Genomic DNA, 23,446 nt, shown 5'->3' with positions numbered 1-23,446 from the left:
GTTACTTCAAAACCCATGGAAAATAGAATTAAAGGAAAAATTTTGATGCAAGAAAACATTTGAAATTTATATATAAGGAGGCATCTTCAAAAAGTTTATAAGTGTGAACTATGAAAAAACTATCCAAGGATCTCAAAGTATTTTTTTTTTTTGTACCAAGAGAAACTGGTCTTTGAATTGCATTTCTATGAACTTTTTGAAGTGCCCTCCTGTAATCTAGATGTGTTTTTTTCCTGTTGAACAAAAGCAGTGTCATAACATGTACTGTGTCTTCACCTTCCATTGTCTGTAAATAATATGTCATGGATATCTTTCCATTCACATATTTTTATTTTGCCACCACATTTAAAATGGCTGCCCAGTCATCTGTTTTATGAGGACATCAGGATTTATGTGTTCAGCCAAGCTTCCCTGTTGTTGAAGGCTCCGGTTGTTTCAGGTCATTCACTGGATTACATTAGGACCAAAATTTTGCATGCAACCATGCTTATTTCCCAAGGAAGAATTCTTAAGTCTGAGAATAATTATTGAGTTAAGGTAGGAAATGCCAAGTGTTTCATATGTATAAATGTTCATAGCACAATGGAATTAAAAGATATGCTTATGGTGCAGACATTTTTTAAATCTATGGCTAGTTTCTTCATACTACACATTTTTCATGATTTTTTTCATTTGATTTTAATTTATATTTAAGTAGCCATAGATCTGTAAAAATGAAGCAGATTGGCCATCTGCTTAGTTATGTAATTTCTGCAAACCATTGAAAGTAATTATCATCTCATTATCTGAATGTTTCTCCGAGATTTCTACAGGAAGTAAAGAATAGGCCATGCTAAGGCATCTAGGGTCTGTCTTTTCCACCACCCATTTGTTTAACAAATTCTGAGAACCTACAGTGTGCCAGTGAACAAGAGGACAAAGAAAACCAAGGTTACTCTTGGCCTTCTTGTGAGGGAGGAAACACAAGGTAATTTAGCTGAGAAGGGCACTCTTGCATGAACTTCTTGAAGATTTCAAAAAGTTTTAGTACCCAAATATACATACTGTGATTACATTTTCTACAGGCTTTTTGAAATACCCTCATATTTTGATATTGTTCTCAGCAAAGTTCAATTCACGTTTGCCTTAGCTGCTTACTTTGTCTTAGATCCTCTTCGAGAGTGTAACTTTTGCCTTATTTTCACCAAATGTTGATGTCATTATTTTAAAAAATACTTAACAGTCCCATGATTGCATGTGAAAGAGTAGGTAGGTTTGGGCCTCAACCAGAATCCAGATTCTTAACAGAGTTTATGTGGAAATACGAACTACAGGCCTAGCGTTATGTCCCGTTAACGTTGGTGGCAACTCTTCCCCAAGGCAGTCATCAGGAGGGCCTCAGTGTCTTGTACCTGGCCTAATTGTAAAACGGCTGCTTCCACCCTCGATGGCTGTCTGACGGGTACTCGCTGGGACTCCCCACGGCACTAGTAATAACGGTGCGCAGTAGGCGTTCATGATGGCTAACATTTATTGAGCACTTACTATGTGTTAGGCACTAGCTGAAGAACACTTTATATGCATTTTGCCAATTAATCTTATAAAAAATTCAGAAGGAAGGCACCCATTGGACACACTGTCTGCAACCTAGCTTGGCACTCATTTTAAGGAAAGAAAACTGATGTTTAAACATGCAAATTATTTGCCCCAAATCCCGTAACTCGGCGAAATTTAAATCCTCAGTATCCAGAAACTACCATGGAACATATTCTAAGGTTCACTCTATGCTCAGGAAGTGGCCGTGTGCAGTCGTAGCTGAGCAAGTAGAGGCGGGCTGGGCGGACAGGAGCAGACCTGTCCAGTGAGTCACCCGTCTGGGGCCTCTCTTGTTCAGTTGACCACGTGGTGCCTGAGCCTGAGTCCAGCCTGACCGAGGCCTATGAGAAGTGGCGTGAGTGGGCTGACGCGAAGAGCTGCTGCGACTATGCCTTGCACGTGGACATCACCCACTGGAACGACAGTGTCAAGCAGGAAGTGCAGAGCCTCATCAAGGACAAAGGTGAGCCCCCCACTGCCCACCCCCTCAGGCTCTGCTTGGAGCCTGGACCCTTGAGCACAAGTGCTAGATGTATGTGTGCTGCTGTGCTCCAGTATGCCATCTTACGTACTCCTTACAGGGTCCTACAAGAAGAGAATTGTTGTTCCCACTTTGCAGATGGAGAAACTGAGTCTCAGAACAAGTAGTGCAGGATCATCATGTTACATCTGTCTGTAGTCTATCTTCTTTACCTCTATGCAGTAATGCCCATTTTACAGAGAAAGAAACTAAGGTCAAGAGAGATTATCTTATGTAAGGTCACAGGGCTATTATATGTGATATTTGGTACCATATATATATACCTAACATTTTACTCCAGGGATTAAACCATTGCCACTGTCTAACCATGGCATTCTCAGAAAAGGCTGAGACAGCATTTCTGGGAGCAAAGACGTGTTGGCACTCAGGATAGGAGTTTGGAGTGAGAGAATACCTTTCCTCTTGTGTCTGTCCATGTGTGTGTGCTTTCAGTGAATGCGTGATTTAGGTTCCCGTCTTTGTCTTAGATTCTCTGTTCTCTGCTTCCTTCTGTGTTTTGACCCCACCCCCATACACGCACGCATGCCTGGAATGTGTTCAGCATGGAAGGGCAGCCAGGGAGACTAGAGAAGCGTTAAGTAATGGAAGCATTATCAGTTGTGTCTAGACACAGATGCCAGGAGCTCCTTGGGAGAGTGTGCCCTGGGTTGGGGACAGAAGGATGACCCCTAAGAGCGTGAGTTTTTGCTTCTATCCCTGTTCTTAGCCCACAGGCCCTGCCTACACAGAATGTGACATTAGCTCCTCCCTTGTTTTTTCTTCCTTTTACTGTGGGCTTGTCACTGGAATAGGAGACTGAATGGCCTTCACACCCACTGCACCAAAGGGCCTTGGTCCTTCCAGGGATGACACAGAGACTTTTGGGGATGGTAGCGTCGGAAAGAACTGCCCCGAGTTGAACCACTCTGGGCAGGGAAGTTCTCAAATTATAACCCACTTTTGGCCTGGAGCCGAAAGGGCTGAGATGGCCCCAATGGTTGCAGACCAAAATTATCCTTTCCCCAAAATGATTTTCTGTTCCCTAGTCTTGCTTGTATTTCTGTAAGTGAGTATATTAGTAGTTTATTTTGGATGAAAATTAAATATCTTTCCTATAACCCTTGCACTCACTGCTAGGAGATGGTGCAGAGGGGTACGAGAAAGAGGTGCCTGGCCGGTGCCATGGCTCACTAGGCTAATCCTCCGCCTGCGGCGCCAGCACACAGGGTTCTAGTCCTGGTCGGGGCGCCGGATTCTGTCCTGGTTGCCCCTCTTCCAGGCCAGCTCTCTGCTGTGGCCAGGGAGTGCAGTGAGGATGGCCCAAGTGCTTGGGCCCTGCACCCCATGGGAGACCAGGAGAAGCACCTGGCTCCTGCCTTCAGATCAGCGTGGTGCGCCGGCCGCGGCGGCCGTTGGAGGGTGAACCAACGGCAAAGGAAGACCTTTCTCTCTGTCTCTCTCTTTCACTGTCCACTCTGCCTGTAAAAGAAAGAAAGAAAGAATGAAAGAAAGAAAGAAAGAAAGAGAGAGAGAGAGAGAGAGAGAAAGAGAGAGAGAGAGAGAGAGAGAGAGAGAGAGAAAGAGAGAAAGAGAGAAAGAGAGAAAGAGAGAAAGAGAGAAAGAGAGAAAGAGAGAAAGAGAGAAAGAGAGAAAGAGAGAAAGAGAGAAAGAGAGAAAGAAAGAAAGAAAGAAAGAAAGAAAGAAAGAAAGAAAGAAAGAAAGAAAGAAAGAAAGAAAGAAAGAAAGTGCCTATGGAGAGACCATCTGCTGTGACATCGCTTAGGAATTGTTGATCTTACAGGGTGGAGTCGGGAATAGGAAAATGACCTTGGAAAATGTGAAGTGCTGCTTTTCTGTTGAACGGGAGCCGTGGTGATACGTGGGGCATGAGAGTGGGACAGATGATGGAGGTGGTCAGAATGATGCTGACTCTCTTGTGCCTCTCTTGCAGGGGTTAACTCCTTCATGGTTTACATGGCCTATAAGGATTTGTATCAAGTGTCCAACACAGAGGTAACAACCCGTTTGTTGTGTGGTTTGGGGTACTGGATGGGTTTCCTATTGTTGAAGACCTTGGCCATTGTAACATGAGTCCCTGTGGTCACTGCAGGAGACCACTGGGCCAGAGTACTTGAAGTCCGTGCTAGCTTTTAAATAAGGTAATGGGCAGCCTGCCGTTAGCAGGGCAGGCGTGGAGCTGGAATCGCCACTGGGGCAGCTTGCTCAGATAGGTAAGAGGAAGGGCAGGGCTGCATCTCCACCCACTGAACAATGCAAAGCTTTGGGAACTCATTGAAAGGGTGAGGTTCTCTGCCTTACAGGGTCAGGAGTGCCTTCTGCTTTTTGGAGCAGCGTGTGCCTCTGAGGCCCTGTGAGACACACGGCGGGTGCCTGTTGTACAGAAATCCCGAGTTTTCAGAGGAAACAGAAGAAACTCTTTTCCGTGCCTCCTGATTACGAGATGAGGGTCTCACCTTTTCTGTTAGCTTCTGGCTGGGCTATCCCAGCTCTCTGGGGCACTCATCGAGGAGGATTCCCAAGCTGTGTCTCTCAGCTTGGAGGGAAACCCTTCCATTAAAATGTGTGCTAGAGCCAGCGGGGAGGAGTTGGTGGTACCTGGTTAGGTTTTCCCCTGTCTGCCTGGGAGTCTAGGTGGGGTCTTCTTGTAGACAGAGTTCCTCTGGGCTCACCCTCCTCTCTGACTGTGCATATTTTGGTCTTCGTGGCTGCCCCGGTCACTTTGTTTCCCGCAGTTTCCCGTAGTTTCCACTCTGGCTCTAGATTGGGCCTGTAAATGGGGCTGCTCCCCGTGGTGTGCTCACATGACAGAGACTCACTTCTCTTTCAGCTCTATGAGATCTTCACCTGCCTGGGAGAACTGGGGGCCATTGCTCAAGTGCACGCTGAGAACGGAGATATCATTGCGCAGGTAATGATGGTGCTTTCTGCGTGGGTTTGGGTCTGCATCCCATGGGGTGTGTGGCTCGGGCTCTCCATCGTGAACACTCAGCTGATGACAGAGCCACACAGTGCAGTTGGTGGGAAAACTAGGTGGGGAAAACAGACAAGCAAGGAGCAATACAAAGGTGCTGTAAAATGGGCGTTCCAGGGACTCAGACAAGGCGTCTTGGAAGAAGAGGTTTACGGTTTGGACCGTTTGATGGGACAGCAGTGCTGGTTCTCTTCTGAAAATTAATCCAAGCCATGTGACAGCCACTGTCGTGGAGAAGAGCCGTAAGGCAGCCTTTCTCAGAAGCCAGACATCAGAAGCAAGTCTGCAGAACTCCCGGCTTTAGATCATAAAAATGTAGGTCTTACGCTGAGCCGACGTCTTACTGGTTTCCTAGAAATCACACGGAGAAACCGCTGCAGAGTGATGAAACAAGGGCCCCAAGGCCCACACGGATCATTTGCAGGGAAGCAGAAAGCAGTTCTCTGTGTCTCCTGGGCTCCTTAATGGAAGAGATGTGCAGCTGTGTCTTAGGAAGGGTTGTGTTTATCTCAGAAACATTTCAGGGTTGGCCTCTGCTTGGACGAGACAGCCAGAGAAAAAGAGGAGGCTTGCTGAGTCCATTTGATACCACTAACAGTGAGACTAGTATGCATTCTTCCAAGGCGTATTCCCTGAGCAGTTCGTGCCGGCACTAGGCTGTAGAGGTGAGCCACATGGATGCTTTCTGTAGCTCACGGGTACCTGAACACTTACACTGTGTGCCGATATGTTCTCACGTAACCCTCTCCCAGCGTTTTGAAGATGCTACCATTGTGCCCATTTTATAGGCAAGAACATCAAAGCTCTGAAGGATCAGGTCACACTGGCCATGAGAAGCCAAACCTTGGCCCCTCAGAGGTTGTGTGCCAGTGGTCATCTTTACCCAGGGTTGGTGGATCTGATATCCTTGGCTCTCTGAACCCAGCCACAGCACCCAGGGGTGGCAGTGGCCCAGTGGTTCTGGGCCCCAGCTGTTGTGATTTCAGGCTCTGTCACTTCACCGGTGGAAGAGGTGAGGGACATATGCAGGACTCTTGTAAGACCACGGAAGCTAATTAGGCCCCTGACATTGCCTTCTCCCTTGTCGCCCACACACCCAGGGGTCATGGCGTCATTCGCCAAGGAGGGCCCCCATGCCTTGCTTTGATGGGGCTGCCCCAGGGGTGTTGAACTGCCACTCCTACCCCTTCCCTGGGTTCTCAGTGCAGCAGCCTGAGATCCCAGCCCTCCCTTCAGCTGCCTGGAAGTCAGACTCTCTGCTTCTCTGCTCCAGGCTCTGGGGAGGCAAATGAGCTCCAATCTCACAACCACTGTTCTCAGCTCCTTTCCCCTTGTGGCTTCTTAGTACAGAAGTTTCTCTGGTTACCCTGCACCCTTCCCCACTTTGGGAAGATCTGTTCTCAATCAGGACAAGAACAAGGGCATTTTTCCATTTGGATGAGTTTCTTGTGTCTGTTTATTAAGTTCAGCTTGAGCTGAAAGATTTTTATCACATTGTCTAAGTGAAGGCAAGTGCTGTCTTGAGTTTCTTGCTAGACTTATTACAAAAGTGACTAAAGAGCCAGAAGAAGGAATCTTTTCCTCTGGGTACAAACAAGGTCAGTCTTCAAAAATGTCAAGTTGGCAAGACAGTCTGAGAGAAGAGCATCCTTAGCCATTCATTTAACAGAGATTTTCTGAGCCTCTGTGGCAGGCCTTGGAGAAGGAAGATGAAAAAGATAGGGTTCCTTTCCTCGTGGAGCCAAGCACAGCGTGCCGTGACCCAAACTGTGACGCTGGTGTTGCAGTGGTGAGTCCCCCCAAGTGCGCATGGCCCCCTCTGTCAGGGGGCACCATGGAGCCTTATAAGCCATTCTTAGTCTTCAGCTGTAGAACTCTGTGGCTCTTAGGTGAGGGCCTGCCAACATGGGCAGCGCATCAGTGTAACGGGATTTTCCTCAGCCCAGAGGTTCTGATGCATAGGTCAGTAGGTCAGTTTGGGCAAGTGTGTTTGGAACATGTTGCCCTGGTGAGTTGAGTGTGATTTTGGAAGCCACAGATGGAGCCAGCCTCGTCCCAGCACATGTGAACAGGGAGACGTGAGAGTGTCATGTGAGACACTGGAGACCTTACCCCTTGGGTGACTTCAGGCAACTGAGAGTGGTCACTCCCTGCAGTTGGGAAGGAATTTTATTCAATCAGACTGAGAAGTGTGGATGAAACGGGGAGGCGCTTTGCTGGAAAAATCAAGTCTCTGACCACTTCCTAAACCTTGTAGAGCTGCAGATGCTGACCGTTTACTTCTCATAGTTACTGACAGTATGTGCACTTTTCTTCTTCTTTTTTTTTTTAATCGTATTATTAAAAACAATACAGGTGGTGAGACTCCTTTCTAGACATTTCATAGTTTCAGAGTTGGTGGGGGATGTTTGGGTCTGAGGTTAAGTTGCCACTTGGGATGCCTGCATCCCATATCTGAGTACCTGGTTTGAGTCCTGGCTCCTCCCCCTTTTGATGCAATTTCCTGCTAATGCACACCCTGGGAAGCAGCAAGTGATGGCTCAAGTCGTTGGCTTCTTGAGAAGAAGACCCAGATAGAGTTCTGAGCTCTCCGCTTTGGCCTGTTTCAGCCCTGGTAGTTGGGAGTGTTTGGAGAGTAAACCAGCCGATGAAAGATTTCTCTGATTCCCAAATGAAATGAAAATAAATAAATACAAAATTTTGAAATTTGTTTATAATTTTAAACTGGAAACTTGCCATCTCCTGTTATCACCAGAATCCAGCCAGGCCACTAGGCTGGACTTAGTTGGTGCAAAGTTTCATGGGAACTCATCTCAGTAATGTGAGCATACCAGCAAAACTGTAAATACAGTGGTTTAGGGTTTCTGCCAGTCCCAAGTGGTCCATGTGTGTTCACTGTTCAGCCACCTGCTTCTTCCAGAAAGCTGGCCAGAAGTCTGAGGAATTGAGACACCATGCATGAGGGCTGGACAGTACTTCTGCCATACCCACAGTGCTTAAATGGAATTTGACTGAACACAAACTCAGGTGATGCTGTTTAGAGACATTGTTTTGTCCAGATAAGTTCTGAATTTCTTCATTTAAGTCAAAGATTTAAAGTACAAAACCCCGGAGGGGTTTATTAAAATGCACAGTGCTAGGATTTAACCTCCGACCTCCTGATGTGATAGCCTAGGAAGAGCCCCAAGTCTGCATTTCTATAAAAGTAGCTCAGGTGATTTGGATGTAGGCAGTGGATGGATCACACTCTGGGGAACACGGCACCTAAACCGTAGGCTGTATCAGGTCAGGGCCATATTGCTTTAAATCAAGTACTTAACCCAGAGGCTTATAGGAAGCAGATATTCAATGTATTCTGAATTCAATGAGTGGGTTAAAAATACAAGAATGAACGAGCAAATAAATTAAACTACTGTACTTTCAGAGGCAGCTGAATCTGAAAGAGGCCTGGCCTGATTTTTCATGGATGATGTGGACCCAAAAATGGATAGGCTAACAGCCTGTCCTCCTTTTAATCGGAGCGAGCCACCCTTACATGCTTTTATTCCCTCTTAGTTCAGATCCCACCCGACACTGCAACTGCAAATACAAAATTAACATATGTGTTTAACATACATGTTGAATAAAATTTTGTTATAATTTTATTTCATTTGAGAGACAGAATTCCCATCTCCTGGTTCACTCCCTTGTGCCTGCAATGGCCAGGGTGAGGCCTAACCAAAAACTCAATCTGGGTTTCCCACGTGAGTGGCAGGGACCCAACTACTTGGGCTGTCGCCTGCTGCCTCCCAGGGTGCATATCAGCAGGATGCTGGAATCCGGAGATGAGTGGGGATCGCAACCCAGTCATCCTGTCTGAGATGCAGGTGTCCCACCCAGCTTCTTAACCACGAGGCCAAGCACCTGCCCCAGTATACAGACCAAGGCCATTTTCCCAAATCTCAGCTGAGCTCATCTGAGGACTGTGTCCTGTTCTCTTCTCACTCTAGGAGCAAGCCCGGATGTTGGAAATGGGAATAACTGGCCCAGAAGGCCATGTGCTGAGCAGACCAGAGGAGGTGAGTTGAAGGGTGGCCTGCATTCCCAAGCCTCATGCATACACAGAGCACAAATAAGCAGTGCTGAAAGGTGGTGAGAATCCATGGATACCAGATAGCAGTAGTGGAACATTTCTTTCAAGGACCACTTCTGACTGACCCTAGCTCAAGGGCCCATGAGAAAATCTAAAAGGAATGTAATGTAAGGTCTGAAGATAACACAGGTTGGAGTGCCCTTCGTGGCCATTCCGTAGGAGGGTCACGTTTCTCATGCCGTTCTGAATCACTGTGAATCCCGGAGACATTTCCGCTCACTCCCTCATTCCATATCAGGTTTTGAGTCCTGCAAACACTGTTTTGACAGGAGGTTGAATGTGTTTTTTATAGGTGTAATGACACTCGATGTGTGAAATATCCAGATGTGGAGGTTTCCCACGTATACAATGAAGCATGGTTTGCAGCTGTGCTTAGCAGCAAAACCGTGGATAAAAAGTAGCTGCTGGCTGATCCCAGGTCTCTGGGCTGTCAGCAACTTCACCCAGGGCATAGGGCTAGGCGTTGCCTGCCCAGGTGGCTGAGAACAGGCTGGCCTGGGGAGAGCAGCTTGGGTCTGGCCCCTGAAGCAGATTCAAGGCCCCAGTAAAGTACAGCCCGTGCCTGTGCTGTCATTCCAGACTCTGCAACAGGTACTAGAAAGCATCAGAACCACAAATGCTGCATTCCTGTTGCCGGGGTCTGTTAGAGCCAGGTCAGCAGTGAAAATGCAACACACATAGAAAAAAGTGTTCCTATCCTAAGGATGCAGGAGTTCTCACAGCCGAGTGGGCTCCTACAAACTCAGCACCCACCTGGAGAAACGGAATGGTCAGCACCCCACTTTGTGTCCAGTGATATTTGGGTTACCATCTGCAATAACTGGTAATTTTGATAGTGGGCTTCCAGTCACACACAACATTCCCGGAAAGCGTGTGTCTCTTGAATAACACCAGGCCCCTTTCTGTGGAAGGCTTTCACCTGCTTCTGCGCCCCCTGCCTTAGCTCAGCCGTCCCTGCCACTGCTTGGGCTGGGCGGCCTTTACAGCGCAGGTGAAGCTGCTGCCGACTGTGTGTGCATGATGGGAAAACCATTTTCATGGCGTGAGCAGCCCAGGGTGATCAGCACAGCACTGTTTGCGAAATGTCCTAAATGCTGGTCGCTGGAAAGATGTGCTGGCACCATCGATGTCTTTAGCAGGAGCCAGGGGATTTCAGAGCAAAGGCTATTTTTGTTCCTTGGTTTGTTTTCTCAACCTCCCCCACCTCCGCCACCCCAGCATCTACTCCCTGTTCCCGTCTCCTTTTTAGTAAAAAAAAAAAGCCTCCAGACTGCAGATCGCCACAACCCTAGAAGCCCTTCTGGGTGAAGCTGGAGGCTGATGTAACCGTCCATAGATAGTCATGTTGTCCAAGTGCCGAAAACCTGCAGTGCAGGGAGGGAGGCAGAGCCAAAGGGCCAGCGCCGGGGTCACGGGGTCACTGGGGAGCTGAAGTGGTGAGTGTAGGTGTGAAGGGGGAGGAACGCCTGGAGGAGCAGCCAGCCCTCTTCAGTTCAAAGCACACCGAGATGACGCTGTTTAGAGAGCTGGAACCCGAGGCTCAGGACAGCCTCTGCAGAGCGCAGGAGTCTGAGGGCTTGAGGGACATGGCTGCCTTCACCGGTGGGCGGGGCCTCCAGCGCCAACTCTTCAAGGAACAGAGAGCTGCTTGGGGGTCTCCTGCTTGGCCAGCCAAGTTCTTGGGGTTTGTCTGCTGAGCCACAGCTGCCACAGGCACTGGCTGCTTCGCATTATACAGCCCTTGGGCATCTGCAAGCTATTTTTGGTATTATTTTTAAAAGTGTTGGGCTGCACAGGCTAACCAGAAAGTCATATCCGTGCAAAATGGAACTGTTGCCGAAGGAATGGAAACATGCCAGTGTCTCTGCTATGAGCCAGATTGGAGTGACTCTGCCTCGGGTTAGGAACTCGGGCGCTCAAGGTCTCGACTGTCAGAGCAGTGGCCACCCCTCAGGGAGCCTTTACAGGAGTGAGCTGGTGGCTGTGCAAGGATTAACTCATTCCAGCCTCCCGATGGCCCGAGGTGTCAGATCCTCTTACTGTCATCCCTGCTGTACAGTCAAGGCTGCTGAGCCTTGGGGAACTTGTGCAGTGGGCCCGAGCTCATGGAACTTCTAAGGGCAGAACCAGGAGTCCGATCCAGCCCATCTGAAAGAGCCTGAGCTTCCTCACCCTACGCTTTGCTAATAAAATAAGGGAAAACTCAGTCCTCTTTGCTTGATAAAGACAATGGGCTTGGTTAGCATATTTGAAAACATGAATTCTATGTTAGGGTGGGGTGGAAGGGATCAATAATAATCGGTCTTTGTGGTGAGAAGCCTGGGCATGATTTTTGTAAGAATGCCTCCTTATGGGGGGAGGGGGGTGCTGTGGCATAGTAGGCTAAGCCTCTGCCTGTGGTGCTGGCATCCCATATGGGTGCTGGTTCGTGTCCTGGCCACTTCTCTTATGATCCAGCTCTCTGCTTATGGCCTGGGAAAGCTGTGGAAGGTGGTCCAAGTGCTTGGGCCCCTGCACCCTCGTGGGAGACCTGAATCAAGCTCCTGGCTCCTGGTTTTAGATCAGACCAGCTCCAGCCATTGTGGCCATTTGGAGAGTGACCCAGCAGTTAGAAGACCCGACCCTTCCCTCCCTCCCTCCCTCCCTCTCTCTCTCTCTGTAACTTACCTCTCAAATAAAGAAAGAAAGAAAGAAAATCTTAAAAAAAAAAAAAAAAAAAAAAAGAATGCCTCCTGGAGTTAACCCTTTGCTGACCACCTGTTGCTACAGGAAAGCATTTGAGGGCCCGTGGCGCCAAGTTGTCTTAGCTCCCTTACACAGTGTGGTGGTGTGATTGTGCTTCCCCTGAGGGGACTGGGGAGCGGTGTCCTCCACTCGTGGTACCCACAGGGAGAGGGGAGAGGCGGGGGGGAAGCGCCAGCCCGCAGTGATTAAGGACTTGTGCCAGCTGCTGCTCTGAGAAGCGGCTCTCTTTTGATGTCCGTTTCATGGGCAAGGGATAGCGGACGGAGAAGCTAGCTGGAGGTGCAGCTAGGAACCAGAGGGCCTCTGCTGGGGACCCAGGCTGTCTAATCTCACATCCTCTTGGCCATTTGGCCTGATCATGCCAAGGCAACCGCAGGAAGGGCTTGAAATTCAATAAATCTATAGCAGGCTAATGTTTTAGTGGATAATTTGGTATGGCCCGCAAATGTAAAAAATATCCAAATGGCCCTTGGCAGAAAAAAAAAAACAAAGGTCCCCCACCCCCCACCCCTGCTGTAGGCTTGTAATCAATTTGTGGAGGGGAGGGAATGACGAGTGTGAGAGGCGCGTGCTCCTAACGATTCCCGGGGGCTCTGTCTTGCAGCTGGAAGCCGAGGCTGTGTTCCGTGCCATCACCATTGCCAGTCAGACCAACTGCCCACTCTACGTCACAAAGGTCATGAGCAAGAGCGCGGCCGACCTCATCTCACAAGCCAGGAAAAAAGGTGATTTGTGCTCCCAAGACCTCGCTGCGTGGCCCTTCCCTCCCTGGCCACCCTGTGAAGCATGCATGGTGTCTGTTTTCCTTGTTGCCTTGCTGTCCAGGAAGCCCCTTTCCGCACCCAGGATCCTGGGATTTCTCCCACTCATTGTGTAGGTGAGGCTTACGAGCATAAGTGGCTTGCCCAGGCTGACCCAGCTTGAATCATTCTGAGTCTTGGTGCATCTTCTTTCTTCCCTGTGACCTTTCGTTCTCATTCACATCGTCTGAGCTTTATGAATGGACACATTAGTCCAGGCTATCTTGGGCGAAAAAAGCCAAAGTTCCAACTCACACTGACTCAAGCAAACCAAAGCAAATGATGGGTTGTGGGTACGGTTTCAGGTACGGTTGGATCAAGGAGGTTCAACAGTGTTATTAGGGCTGTGTCCCTCTTATTCCTTCCTTGACTCCTCTCCTCTCTGATGGCTTACCTCTCATTATGACGTTGACAATAATAAATACCAGGGGGTACTTGTTGTCCCCAGTCCATAGGGGCACAGTGGGGTTGTAGAGCTGCAGCAGATGTCCCAGGGGCACTGTCATGCTCGTGTGGGTCGGGTACGCATCCCTGAACCTGCCCTGGGATGGTGTCACCTGGCCAGGTTGGAGGGCAGAAGGCCGGCGTCGCGTCGGATGACAGCATCAGAACCACAGAGGCAGGCACAGGTGGTTTTAGAAAGGGTTGAGCAGGGCCGCAGAGCAGGTCTGCCTCCACCCCCCGGGGCGGCCTCCCTGCCGCCTTCTCGCGTTTGCTGCTTCTCTCCGCCACTGGGCTCTGTTTGCCCGCCTTGAGCTTCGCTGCTGTTTCCTCCTGGGTCGGAGCTCTCTTTTCCCTCTCGGTCCCTGTGCGCACAGGCAGAGCAGTAGGCTCAGCTGAGAGGTCGGATTGAAGGGCAGAGTGTTCCTGAGAAGCTGGGCTCTGGATGTGGTCGTGTGGTCGTGAAGGAGGATTTACAAGGCTTGGCTGTCCCGGTGCTGCCAGCGGCCTTCCGCTGCGGGAGAACCACGGTGGGTGATTCATCCCCTCAGCTGGTCTGTGAGACTCCGTGTGAGTGACTGGGGCAGCTAAGAATAGTCCCAGCCGTGCCTGCTGACCTGAGTGTACGGCTGCCTGGCCTGCTGACCAGGGGTGACCCTCTTCTTGTAGAAGAATTTTCCTAGTTGTCTAAGCAGCCTTCCTAGCTGGGGGGGGCGGGGGGGGGCCTCTGGAGCATCTCCTTCCACACCTGTTCAAGCGAGCCTGCTACACTGTGCTCTCTCTCACCTTCTACATCTCTCAACTGGCTGCTCCTCTGAGTGGGAGTTACAGGATAAGAACCAGGAAGGCAGCTCACCAGCTGTTTTACAACTGGGAGAAAGACCAAAAAAAAAAACAACAACAAACCACTGGAGCGCATGAGGGCTGCACTGCTCCTGCCGCACATCTCTCTCCATGTCCCTCGCCATGCTCACCCGCTCATTCCTCCTGCTGATGGCCCCTTCTGCCTGGCACCCGACCTCAGGATGACCCAAGGGCCCTGTGGACCAGGTGCTTCAGTTGCATGCTGGTCTTCGTTCAGGCTTCATGGAGAAAAATTCCTCCTCTTTGTCTCCACCTCACGATTCTCTGGCAAGGAGAGTGAGGTCCACTGTGTCTTCAAGTTGGAAGGGAGGTGTTATTTCAGCGATGAAAACCTCGCTGCTGAGAATGAGGCCGGTCAGCATCTCATGGGCTGCTCTCCTCAGGCCAAGAGTGCAGAACAGGGCCACAGCAGGCCGCAGGTGACTGTCGCCGTCCCCGTGTGTCTAATCTCCGGCCACCCGTGCTCTCTACCAACACTGCATGGCTATTTAGGCTCCTGTTAGGAAACCGCAGTGTAATGAGGGCCAACTCTGAGACGAGTCTGCAGAAGCTCGTGCAAAATGCCGATTATGAAAAAAAAACTATGCATGGATTTCAGAATTTTTTCATCACAGTAAACTTAACTTTCACTTCCTTCCTCTCAGAACTTTGTGAAGTATCATTGTATACCCAACAGTGAGACAGATTAATTTATTATTGTGTGTAAATCTCAAAGAACTCTAAGAGATAGGTGTTATTAGCAGCCTTCTGGAGATAAAGAAGTTGAAGTACACCTAGCTGGGAGAGCTGCTTCAAACCCGTAGAGAACGGTTATCCTTCTTAATCTCCACTTCCACGCAAAGTAGTGTTGAAGAAGAGTTCTTTGACTTAAGCTGTGTCTGTCCACAGTAGTTGAGTTCTTGCCTTGAGTCCCGTTTCATCATGTCTTTGTGGTCGTGTATGCTTTTTTTTTTTTTAACTAAATACTGAAGAGCCCTTGAAATTCTCATCAGTTGCATGTGGATCCTTTATATCGCCACCCCAAATATCAAGGTTGTCCTGTAAGAATCATTGCCACTGCTTCCTTCTTTCATCCATGGCAGACATTGCTAATCAAACATGAATCTTTTCTAGTGAGATGAGAGCATTATTACAGTTCTTCCCTACATGGAATTCCAGGTAACCATTAGCGGTGAATTGTGGTTAAAACAAGACAAAACCTACTTAATTATCCTGGCTGTGAAGGATACAGGTCAGAAGGTAGAGAATACCAGGACTGAACAGAGCACCTTTGGCCCGAGATGCTGGCCTACAGAAACTTGGTACCAACCATCTATGGGGCAGCATTCGCCTTCTGTATCACTCTCCCTTTGTCTTCAGTTAGCTCAACAAAACCCCTTGTATTTTTCAATATCCTTCTCCCTTCCCTGTGTTTTGGGCTCTTAAACTACTAACTCCTGACACAGTCCAGATATGTCCTGGATTATTGCGTTGCTTTGGGTAAGTCTCTCCTTGCCTTGGATTAAGGAGTAACAAACATAATGAAAAACTCATGAGAGAGGCCAACATTGTGGCACAGCTATTTAACCTGTGGCCTGCAACCTGAGCATCTCAGATCAGAGCGCAGATTGGAGTCCCGGCTGCTCTGCTTCTGATCCAGCTTCCTCCTTATGCACCTGGGAAGGCAGTGGAAGACGGGCCATGTGGGAAACCAGGATGGAATTCCTGGCCTTGCTGAAACCTGGCTGCTGGAACCCTTTGGGGAGTAAACCAGCAGATGGAAAATCTCTCTTACTGTTTCTCCTTCTGCCTCTGTTGCTCTGCCTTTCAAATAAATAAATAAAGCTTTAAAAAAGGGCAAAACTCCTGACCCACAGGAATACATTCTACTTTATGGAACCAAAGCACGTCCTGTAAGGGGAGGGCCTAGCTATTCCTAGGGTTGTGGACACATCTCATTCCTGACCTGGAAAAAAGTAGGACATAAAGAACTCAGCGTTTACTGAGCACGTGCCACGTGCCAGCTCCTTCACTCCTCGCAAGCCTGAGAAGTAGCATCATCTCATTGCGTCAATTCTGGGGTGTGGCTATTTCACATTTTAGTCTTTCTGCAATGAGGGTGCATCTTGTAATAAACGTGTACTTTTCCTTTATTTTCATTTGCTTCAAGTTTTAACCTGCCTCAAAGTTTGAGAATGAACATCACATCTTACAACTGATGATGACTTCTAATGTAAGGGCAACATTTAGCATATAGAAAAGCAGTCTTAGAAAAGATACAAACATGGACTTGAACCCAGGTCTGCCTCGGTCTGCTTAGGAACTGTGATTAAATATTCTGGGCCCAGTGCAGCACATATGGATGCAGACTCATCGCCCAATTTCCTACCCTTTCCAGGAAATGTGGTCTTTGGTGAGCCCATCACTGCCAGCCTTGGCATAGATGGAACCCATTACTGGAGCAAGAACTGGGCCAAGGCAGCTGCGTTCGTGATGTCCCCGCCTCTGAGCCCTGACCCGACCACCCCGGACTACATCAACTCCTTGCTGGCCAGGTTGGTGCAGGAATGCCAAGTGGCAGGTGTTCTGTGGAGACACCCTGGAGCAAGCTTCCTGGAGGGCAGGGGCAGTCCTAGCCACCAGCTGGACTGGAGTGCACAGAACATGGGCGCTTCTCCATCGACTTTTAAGTGATAATACACTAGGACTATTAATGATAGTAATAGCTGTTAATACCTGTTATGTGCCAAACCCTATGGCGAGAATACATGCCTGATCTTGACTTTACGAGTGAGGCACTGCTGTCAACATTTTACAGATTAGGCAATGGAGCGGCAGAGAGGCCAGATCATTTGCCTGAGTTCCAATAGCTGGTCATGATGACACAACCCAGATTATAGGGAAACTCACTGTCACTGGCCTCTGCAGCCTACAGGGTCATGTCCTCACTCACTCAGATCCCTTTTATTTTGCTATAAACGGTGTGATCTGATCCCAGCCTCACACTCTCCAAGTGGAGTAACCGAGCCCAGAGGGGAAGAAACGCGCCCAAGCTCAGACTGCTAGTAAGAGGGAGGGGGGATTCACACTAAGGAGTCAGACCCCAGACCCTCACTCGGGATGTAGGCTTTGGGCCCCCTCCTGCCTCCAGCAGCCACCCTGTTCATGTGGATTTTTTCTCCTTTGCCAGTGGGGATCTGCAGCTCTCTGGCAGTGCCCACTGCACCTTCAGCACTGCCCAGAAGGCGATTGGGAAAGACAACTTCACAGCCATCCCCGAGGGCACCAATGGTGTGGAGGAGCGGATGTCTGTCATCTGGGACAAGGCTGTGGTAAGGCACTGTGGCTGGGGGAGGATGGCCAGGCCGGAGCGCTTGTGGGCCAGATCAGAGCCTGCCACCCCTCACTGAGACAGAGCTATGCTCCCGCTAGGTGTTCTGGGTGCACGTGAGCTCTGCTACCTGCAGAGGTGGCCCAGATGCTTCAGGAATTCGCATGCTGGGGTCTGGGATTCTGAGGAGGCCACTTTATGTGGGCTGCACAGGGCTAGGATGAGACAGATAGAGCTCCTGCATCTGACCGCGTGAGTGGCTGTGCTGAATACAACTGAATTCCTTCTTGTTTGTAGAGTTTCGTGACTTCTTTTAAAGGGCCAGATAGCACCCTGGGAAATGAAAGCACCCTAAAGTCTTCTTGCCCATCAAGGATGCCCTGCACGGAGGGAGTGTGGTCATCCGAGCAGGGCTTGTCTATCTCTGTCTCCTGGCAAGTGACTTGGTCTTATTTTCCTGCTTCGTTATCCCAAGTAAAAAAAAAAAAAAATACCAAAATAGCCATGCAAACACTCTCCCAAAGATTTTAGTGACGTTCATAACAAACTCATTATTAAGTCAATTGCTCTCTTAAGTTTTATTGTAAAAACTCTACAGACGTTCATATTAGAGCCAAACAGAATGCATATGAATACTGCTTTATTCATATATACAGTGTGATTTTCTGTTTCCTTTTTTTCTTGCCTCCCAGGGAACTCAAACTAGGTTTTAAACTCAGTTCTTTCCTTACTTAGGCTTTGTTTTGAGAGGAGGGAAAGCATAAAAGTCTGTTTAGGTTTCTTCGCTCACATAGTTAGCACTTGTCTTTTTAAATCCCATTCTATATTTATAAATGTATTAGTGTATATATACTGGGACTATCTGGAATTGTTAGAAAAAATTTTTTTAAATTATCAATATGATACAGGCTCCATAAAGAAGACTTAGAAACCAAATTCAAACACATGCATGAAAGAAAATAAAAATATCTTATAATTCCACAATCCAGGGATAACCACTGTGGTCATTTGAGTGAGGTTTTTACATATTTCCCTGTATCTATGCAAATACAGACACCTATCTAAAGAACGAAATCATGATCGCATCCATGTTTATCATGAACTTTGTGTAATCCTTTTTGGATTTAGAAGAGGTAGATACATAACTATGTGTATATCCAGGGAGAAAGGCCTTACCTCCTGAGCAGTAACTTCTGTTTAAAAACCACACCCTTAGCCATTTGCCTGGGTAGCCAGAATAGCTCAGCTGATTGCCTTCTTTACCCAGCAAGTTGCCAATCTGTGCTCACCGCCTCCTGTCTGGGTCCTTCCCTGTATTTATGGTCATTCTGAGCTCAGAAGTCCTACTGTGGTCAGTATTGCTACAGATGAAGTTATAGATACGGGTATAGTTGTGGTTTTGTTTTGGTTTGTATATTTCAATAGGCCACTGGGAAAATGGATGAAAACCAGTTTGTGGCCGTAACAAGCACAAATGCTGCCAAGATCTTCAATCTGTACCCCCGCAAAGGAAGAATATCTGTGGGTTCTGACAGCGACCTGGTCATCTGGGACCCGGATGCAGTGAAGATCGTCTCTGCCAAGAACCACCAGTCGGTAAGGCTGTGCCGGGCCGGAGGAGTGGAGTGCTGGGCCCAGCTGGAGAGTGCGGCCAAGGCGCTGGGTCAGGAGAAACGGGTTTATGTGGCAAACCAGGGGAGTTAGGTTAGGATGGTTACAGTAACCGTCCGTCCCCAACTGTTGGTGGCTTAAAACCACTCCTGCTTTCCTGAGTGGGTGGGTCAGTAGTGAGGCTCTGCCCACCCTGGTCACCTGGGGACTGAGGCTGGAGGCGACCTCCCCTTAGCCCGTGATCTCTCGGACTGCTGCGTTTGGGGAACAGGACATCGCAAGTATTGTCCCGCTTCCGGAAGCTTCCCTGCCACTTCCGGCCAGTCCTGCAGCCACCCCTAACGTTGGGGGACAGGAGGCACGGTGGTAACCTCGTGCTTAGAAAGAACCAGAACAGGAACTAGCTGGGGAGCACCTCTGCCCCCTTCCTCGTGAGGAGTTTCACGTGGAGAATAATCATCAGAGCACAGGACCTACAGAAGGAGGGCTGCGTCCTTGGCAGCGAGAATCGCGAGTCCTTTTTCAGCACTGGTATTTCGGGCACTGTGCCTTGTGTTCACCGACTCCATATTGACGGTCGTCCAAAAGTAGCTGCACTTATTACTGTCGTTTTGTAGAGAAGGCGATGGATGCCAGCGCTGCAGCCTGGGCATCCTGACGCTGTGTCCGTAAGCACTTTGCATTAACGCCTTTGCTTGCTGGAGGAGTCAGGAGGTGGGGCGGAATCCCATTTCCGGGTGATGGCCTTTGCTTACGCATTGTGTTATCTCACATGATTTAATTTTGTGCTAGGGGAGATCCTAGGGTCTTCCCACCCACTAAGTACAAGCCTGCCGAGTACAGCACCCTAATGGCTGGCAGCTTTTCCTTGGACACTGACAGCAGCGAGATAGCCTCTCAGTTGCAGACCTCAGCAGAGACTGGACACGGCTCTTTGCTAAGAAGTCCAGGCTCTGCCTAGCCAGCCCCTGTCTCCTGGGGCCTCCTCCCCTGTGCAATCTTGCAGGTAGAAATCGCAAGCCTTTCCCGGCGACACTGAAGGCAGGGGGCCCTTCCTCCCCCATCCACTGCTTTGCCTCCTGTCTCTAGGCAGCGGAGTATAACATCTTCGAAGGGATGGAGCTGCGTGGGGCTCCTCTGGTCGTCATCTGCCAGGGCAAGATCATGCTGGAGGACGGCAACCTGCACGTGACCCAGGGGGCCGGCCGCTTCATCCCCTGCGGCCCGTTCTCCGACCACGTCTACAAGCGCATTAAAGCCAGGAGGAAGGTGAGCAGCAGAGGCAGGAGAGGGGCTGCACGTCGCATTCGGGCCCAAGAAGGGGCTGGGTGCTCTAGACCCTCGCGGAGGAATCCACGACAGCAGCTGTGCACGCGTCCTGTGCTACACAAGGGCATTCTGAAAAATGTCTGTGGCCACAGCAAGCTCCTTTCAAGTGATTTCTGACATTTTTATAGTGCAATACCAGTAGGTTTTTATAAAAATAAATTACTCTTAAAGGCTTAAAATAAGAATAGTATACATCTATGTATCCCTGTCCCAGCATGCCTGGTGCTGCTCCAGGAGGAAACACGACTTTTAACCCCTAAGTTTCAAATAAGATCTTATTTCTGTCCCTGATTATCTGTATACACACACAGACACACACACTCCACACACCGTAACACATCAGCTGTAGTTGGCTTAGGGATGAGCTCCAGAACCTTCCTCCAGCTTCCTCCCCTTCCCTTGATTAACCTCTGGGTCACCTTTGCATAACCTTGAAGCTCTTCAGAGCAAAATTAGACCAGACTTGGGATGGTGGAATTTCAGTTCCACTCGGCAGTTCTGACCCCGCAGAGAAGAGAATGAAACTTCCCCGGTCACTTCTTTCCTCCTGTCACTGTGACTTGGAGCCGGACTCGGGAAGAATTGATGATCTGGAGTTTGCGGTTTGAAGGAACACAGATCAGAGCATCGCTCCGTGAATCTTAAGCACCTGCCAGTTTGGTGAGCTTTGCTTCTGTGCCTGCACCCAAGCCGCTAACTGCGAAGGCGGGCTCTGTGGCGGGACGGCCCCGGAGCCTCGTGGTGCTCCTTCTGCCCTGCCCGGCGCCTCCCACAGCCTCTCCTCCTGGCCTTGCCTTTGGGCAGTCCTGAGAAATGGGTGGGGATTGTGTGCCATTGCCTCAGGTGGTCTTGAAGGGTCTGTCTAATAGACTGTAAGCCCCTTTGGGCTTGTTCCCCTGACAGGAGGCCTAGCACGGAGCACACACTCATCTGATGATGCTGGCTGGCTCCACAATCCTGGCCAAGTTCACAGCCACAGCCAGAGGTCAGAGGGGCAGACCACAGAGGCTCTTTCAGGGCCTGCCAGCCCTGATCCGTGTGGATCCAGAGGGCGGGGCTCCTGGAGATCTCACCCCAGCCTGCACGCATGAACGCCTCTCAGACGCCGCCCTCCGGGCCCTTGCTTCCCACGCACTGATGGCCCTTCCATTCCATAGCATCTCGGCTCTCTGCATGTGCAGTTCTGCGCTGGCTCTGCTGCCCTCCAGTCCGCTCCTCTGCTTTTCCCAGCCTCCCTCTCCCCCAACCCAAACCTGTAAGAGGGTTCTTTGATTCTTGCAAAGCAAGCTCAGGTTTTGAAGGGCCTTCCTGGGCCACCTCCATTCTTACTCTGCCATGACATCCTCTTTTCTTTACGCTGCTTCTCCTTTCCTTCAAGAATCTTCATTATTATTTATTCATTTATGTGAGAGGCAGAGAGGTCGGTCTTCCATCGCTGATTCACTCCCTAAATGGCCACAACAGCCAGAGCTGAGCTGATCTGAATCCAGCAACTTCTTCCAGGTCTCCCATGTGGATGGCAGGAACCCAAGCATTCAGGCCATCTTCTACCACTTTCCCAGGCCATCAGCAGGGAGCTGGATTAGAAGTGGAGCAGCCGGGACTCGAACCAGCATCCATGTGGGATGCCAGCACCAGAGGCAGAGGCTTAGCCCACTACACCACAGTGCAAGCCCCAGTATTATTCTATGACTCCCCCTATGAATGCAGTCCACTCCTAGACTTAGGCTACCTAGAACAGAGGCTGCGTTGTGCATGAATGAGCGGTAACGTGTGTTTCTCTGGCTGCAGATGGGAGACCTGCACGCAGTCCCCAGGGGCATGTACGACGGGCCCGTGTTTGACCTGACCACCACCCCCAAAGGGGGCACCCCTGCGGGCTCTACCCGTGGCTCTCCCACGCGGCCCACCCCACCCGTGAGGAATCTCCATCAGTCGGGATTTAGCCTGTCAGGTGAGTCGGGGCCAGCTTTGGAAGGGCGGGAGCAAGGGGAAAGACGAGATCGGTGCTGTGAGGCTGGAGGGCGACGCCAGCGGCTGCCCCGAGTCCGTGTTGCAGCCCAAGGTGGCATCATCTTGGGCCAGCAGGCAGGTCTGCTGAGTCAGCTAGGGGTCCTGGTGAGAAAGTGAGCCGGGGCGGTCAGGGTTAACGATCAGGCTGAAGTGATGAGAGATTCCACTAAGAGATCACAGCTGCTTGGCCAGCGGGGCCGGGGCACTGCCTTCCAATAGCATTCATCATGGCCTCCTGCATCCGCCTATGAGAACTGTATGATATGTTGTGCGTTCTCAGTTTCCCCAGGTGAAAAGAAGGCTCAGATAATTTAAATAATCAAATTGCAATGTCTTTTTCAAACCTCGGATTTTTATTACAGTCTCCCCTCCTGGGTGCTGACAGTAAGGTTAACCATAGCACTTGTTGATAGAACTTCTGCCATATGTTAGCTGTCTCATCAACCTTACCTATTCTTTAAGAACTCGGAAATAAAAAGAAAGTGTCTAGTTGCCCCATAGCCAGTAGTCTTAAAATGGTGAAAACTAGAGAATTTTGTCATGATGATGAATGATTTAAATGGGAGGGGACCAAGATAAAAAGGAAGGAAAGATGTATTTATTTAGAGGGGGAAATCGCTGCATCCAGGGATAGCAGGAGCAGTAAGGAACAGGGGAAACTGGAAAACAGGAAGAAAGGAAGGCCTAGGAAAAGACCTGGAGGGTTTGAGGCGCCTGGGCCAGCGGTTGCATTGCGCTAGCAGCAGCAAGTGGTGTTGGTGTCTCTGTTTTTGTTGTTCCCTGGCTACCACCATCATTACGCTTCGACAAGTTCCTTTCGGAGTGACATTGCCATAGCCACGGGATCTGACCGTCACCACGTGGAACTGGGAGGCCTTGGGCCAGTTACCTCCCTGAAGCTCGGGGCTCTGCGCCGGCAGCTCCTCTGTAGCGCAGAAACAGTTGTCCCTGCCCCAAATGGAATGGCCGGGACTCAGTGGAACCATCTGTGTGGCTCTCGGGGGTGGGGATCCTCCGATCGGCGGGCCGTGGAAGGCCCACGAAATGGTGTGGTCTGGCCCTGCCAAGGCAACCGCAGGCAGGACTGGACATCCCGTAAATCTCTAGCGGGCTC

General features: G+C 49.7%; 1 protein-coding gene across 2 annotated transcripts in view; it reads left to right on the top strand.

Annotated features, from left to right (window-relative positions):
• DPYSL3 (dihydropyrimidinase like 3) overlaps positions 1-23,446 on the top strand; it is a 120,070-nt gene that overhangs the window by 93,092 nt on the left and 3,532 nt on the right. For both annotated transcript variants that reach the window (XM_002710291.6, XM_008255198.5), the window contains exons 4-13: positions 1,874-2,038; positions 4,047-4,108; positions 4,944-5,024; positions 9,077-9,145; positions 12,569-12,689; positions 16,447-16,603; positions 17,239-17,380; positions 18,805-18,975; positions 20,080-20,259; positions 22,111-22,273. In XM_002710291.6, coding sequence (XP_002710337.1) covers positions 1,874-2,038; positions 4,047-4,108; positions 4,944-5,024; positions 9,077-9,145; positions 12,569-12,689; positions 16,447-16,603; positions 17,239-17,380; positions 18,805-18,975; positions 20,080-20,259; positions 22,111-22,273 — 1,311 coding nt within the window. The remainder of the gene's footprint in view (positions 1-1,873; positions 2,039-4,046; positions 4,109-4,943; positions 5,025-9,076; positions 9,146-12,568; positions 12,690-16,446; positions 16,604-17,238; positions 17,381-18,804; positions 18,976-20,079; positions 20,260-22,110; positions 22,274-23,446) is intronic.

The sequence above is a fragment of the Oryctolagus cuniculus genome, chromosome 6 (genome assembly GCF_051225735.1).
Source record: "Oryctolagus cuniculus isolate XC-2025 breed Fujian yellow rabbit chromosome 6, ASM5122573v1, whole genome shotgun sequence".
Taxonomy (NCBI): domain Eukaryota; kingdom Metazoa; phylum Chordata; class Mammalia; order Lagomorpha; family Leporidae; genus Oryctolagus; species Oryctolagus cuniculus.
Note: the sequence above shows the minus strand (reverse complement) of the source record. Positions and strands in the feature narration are given on the sequence as shown.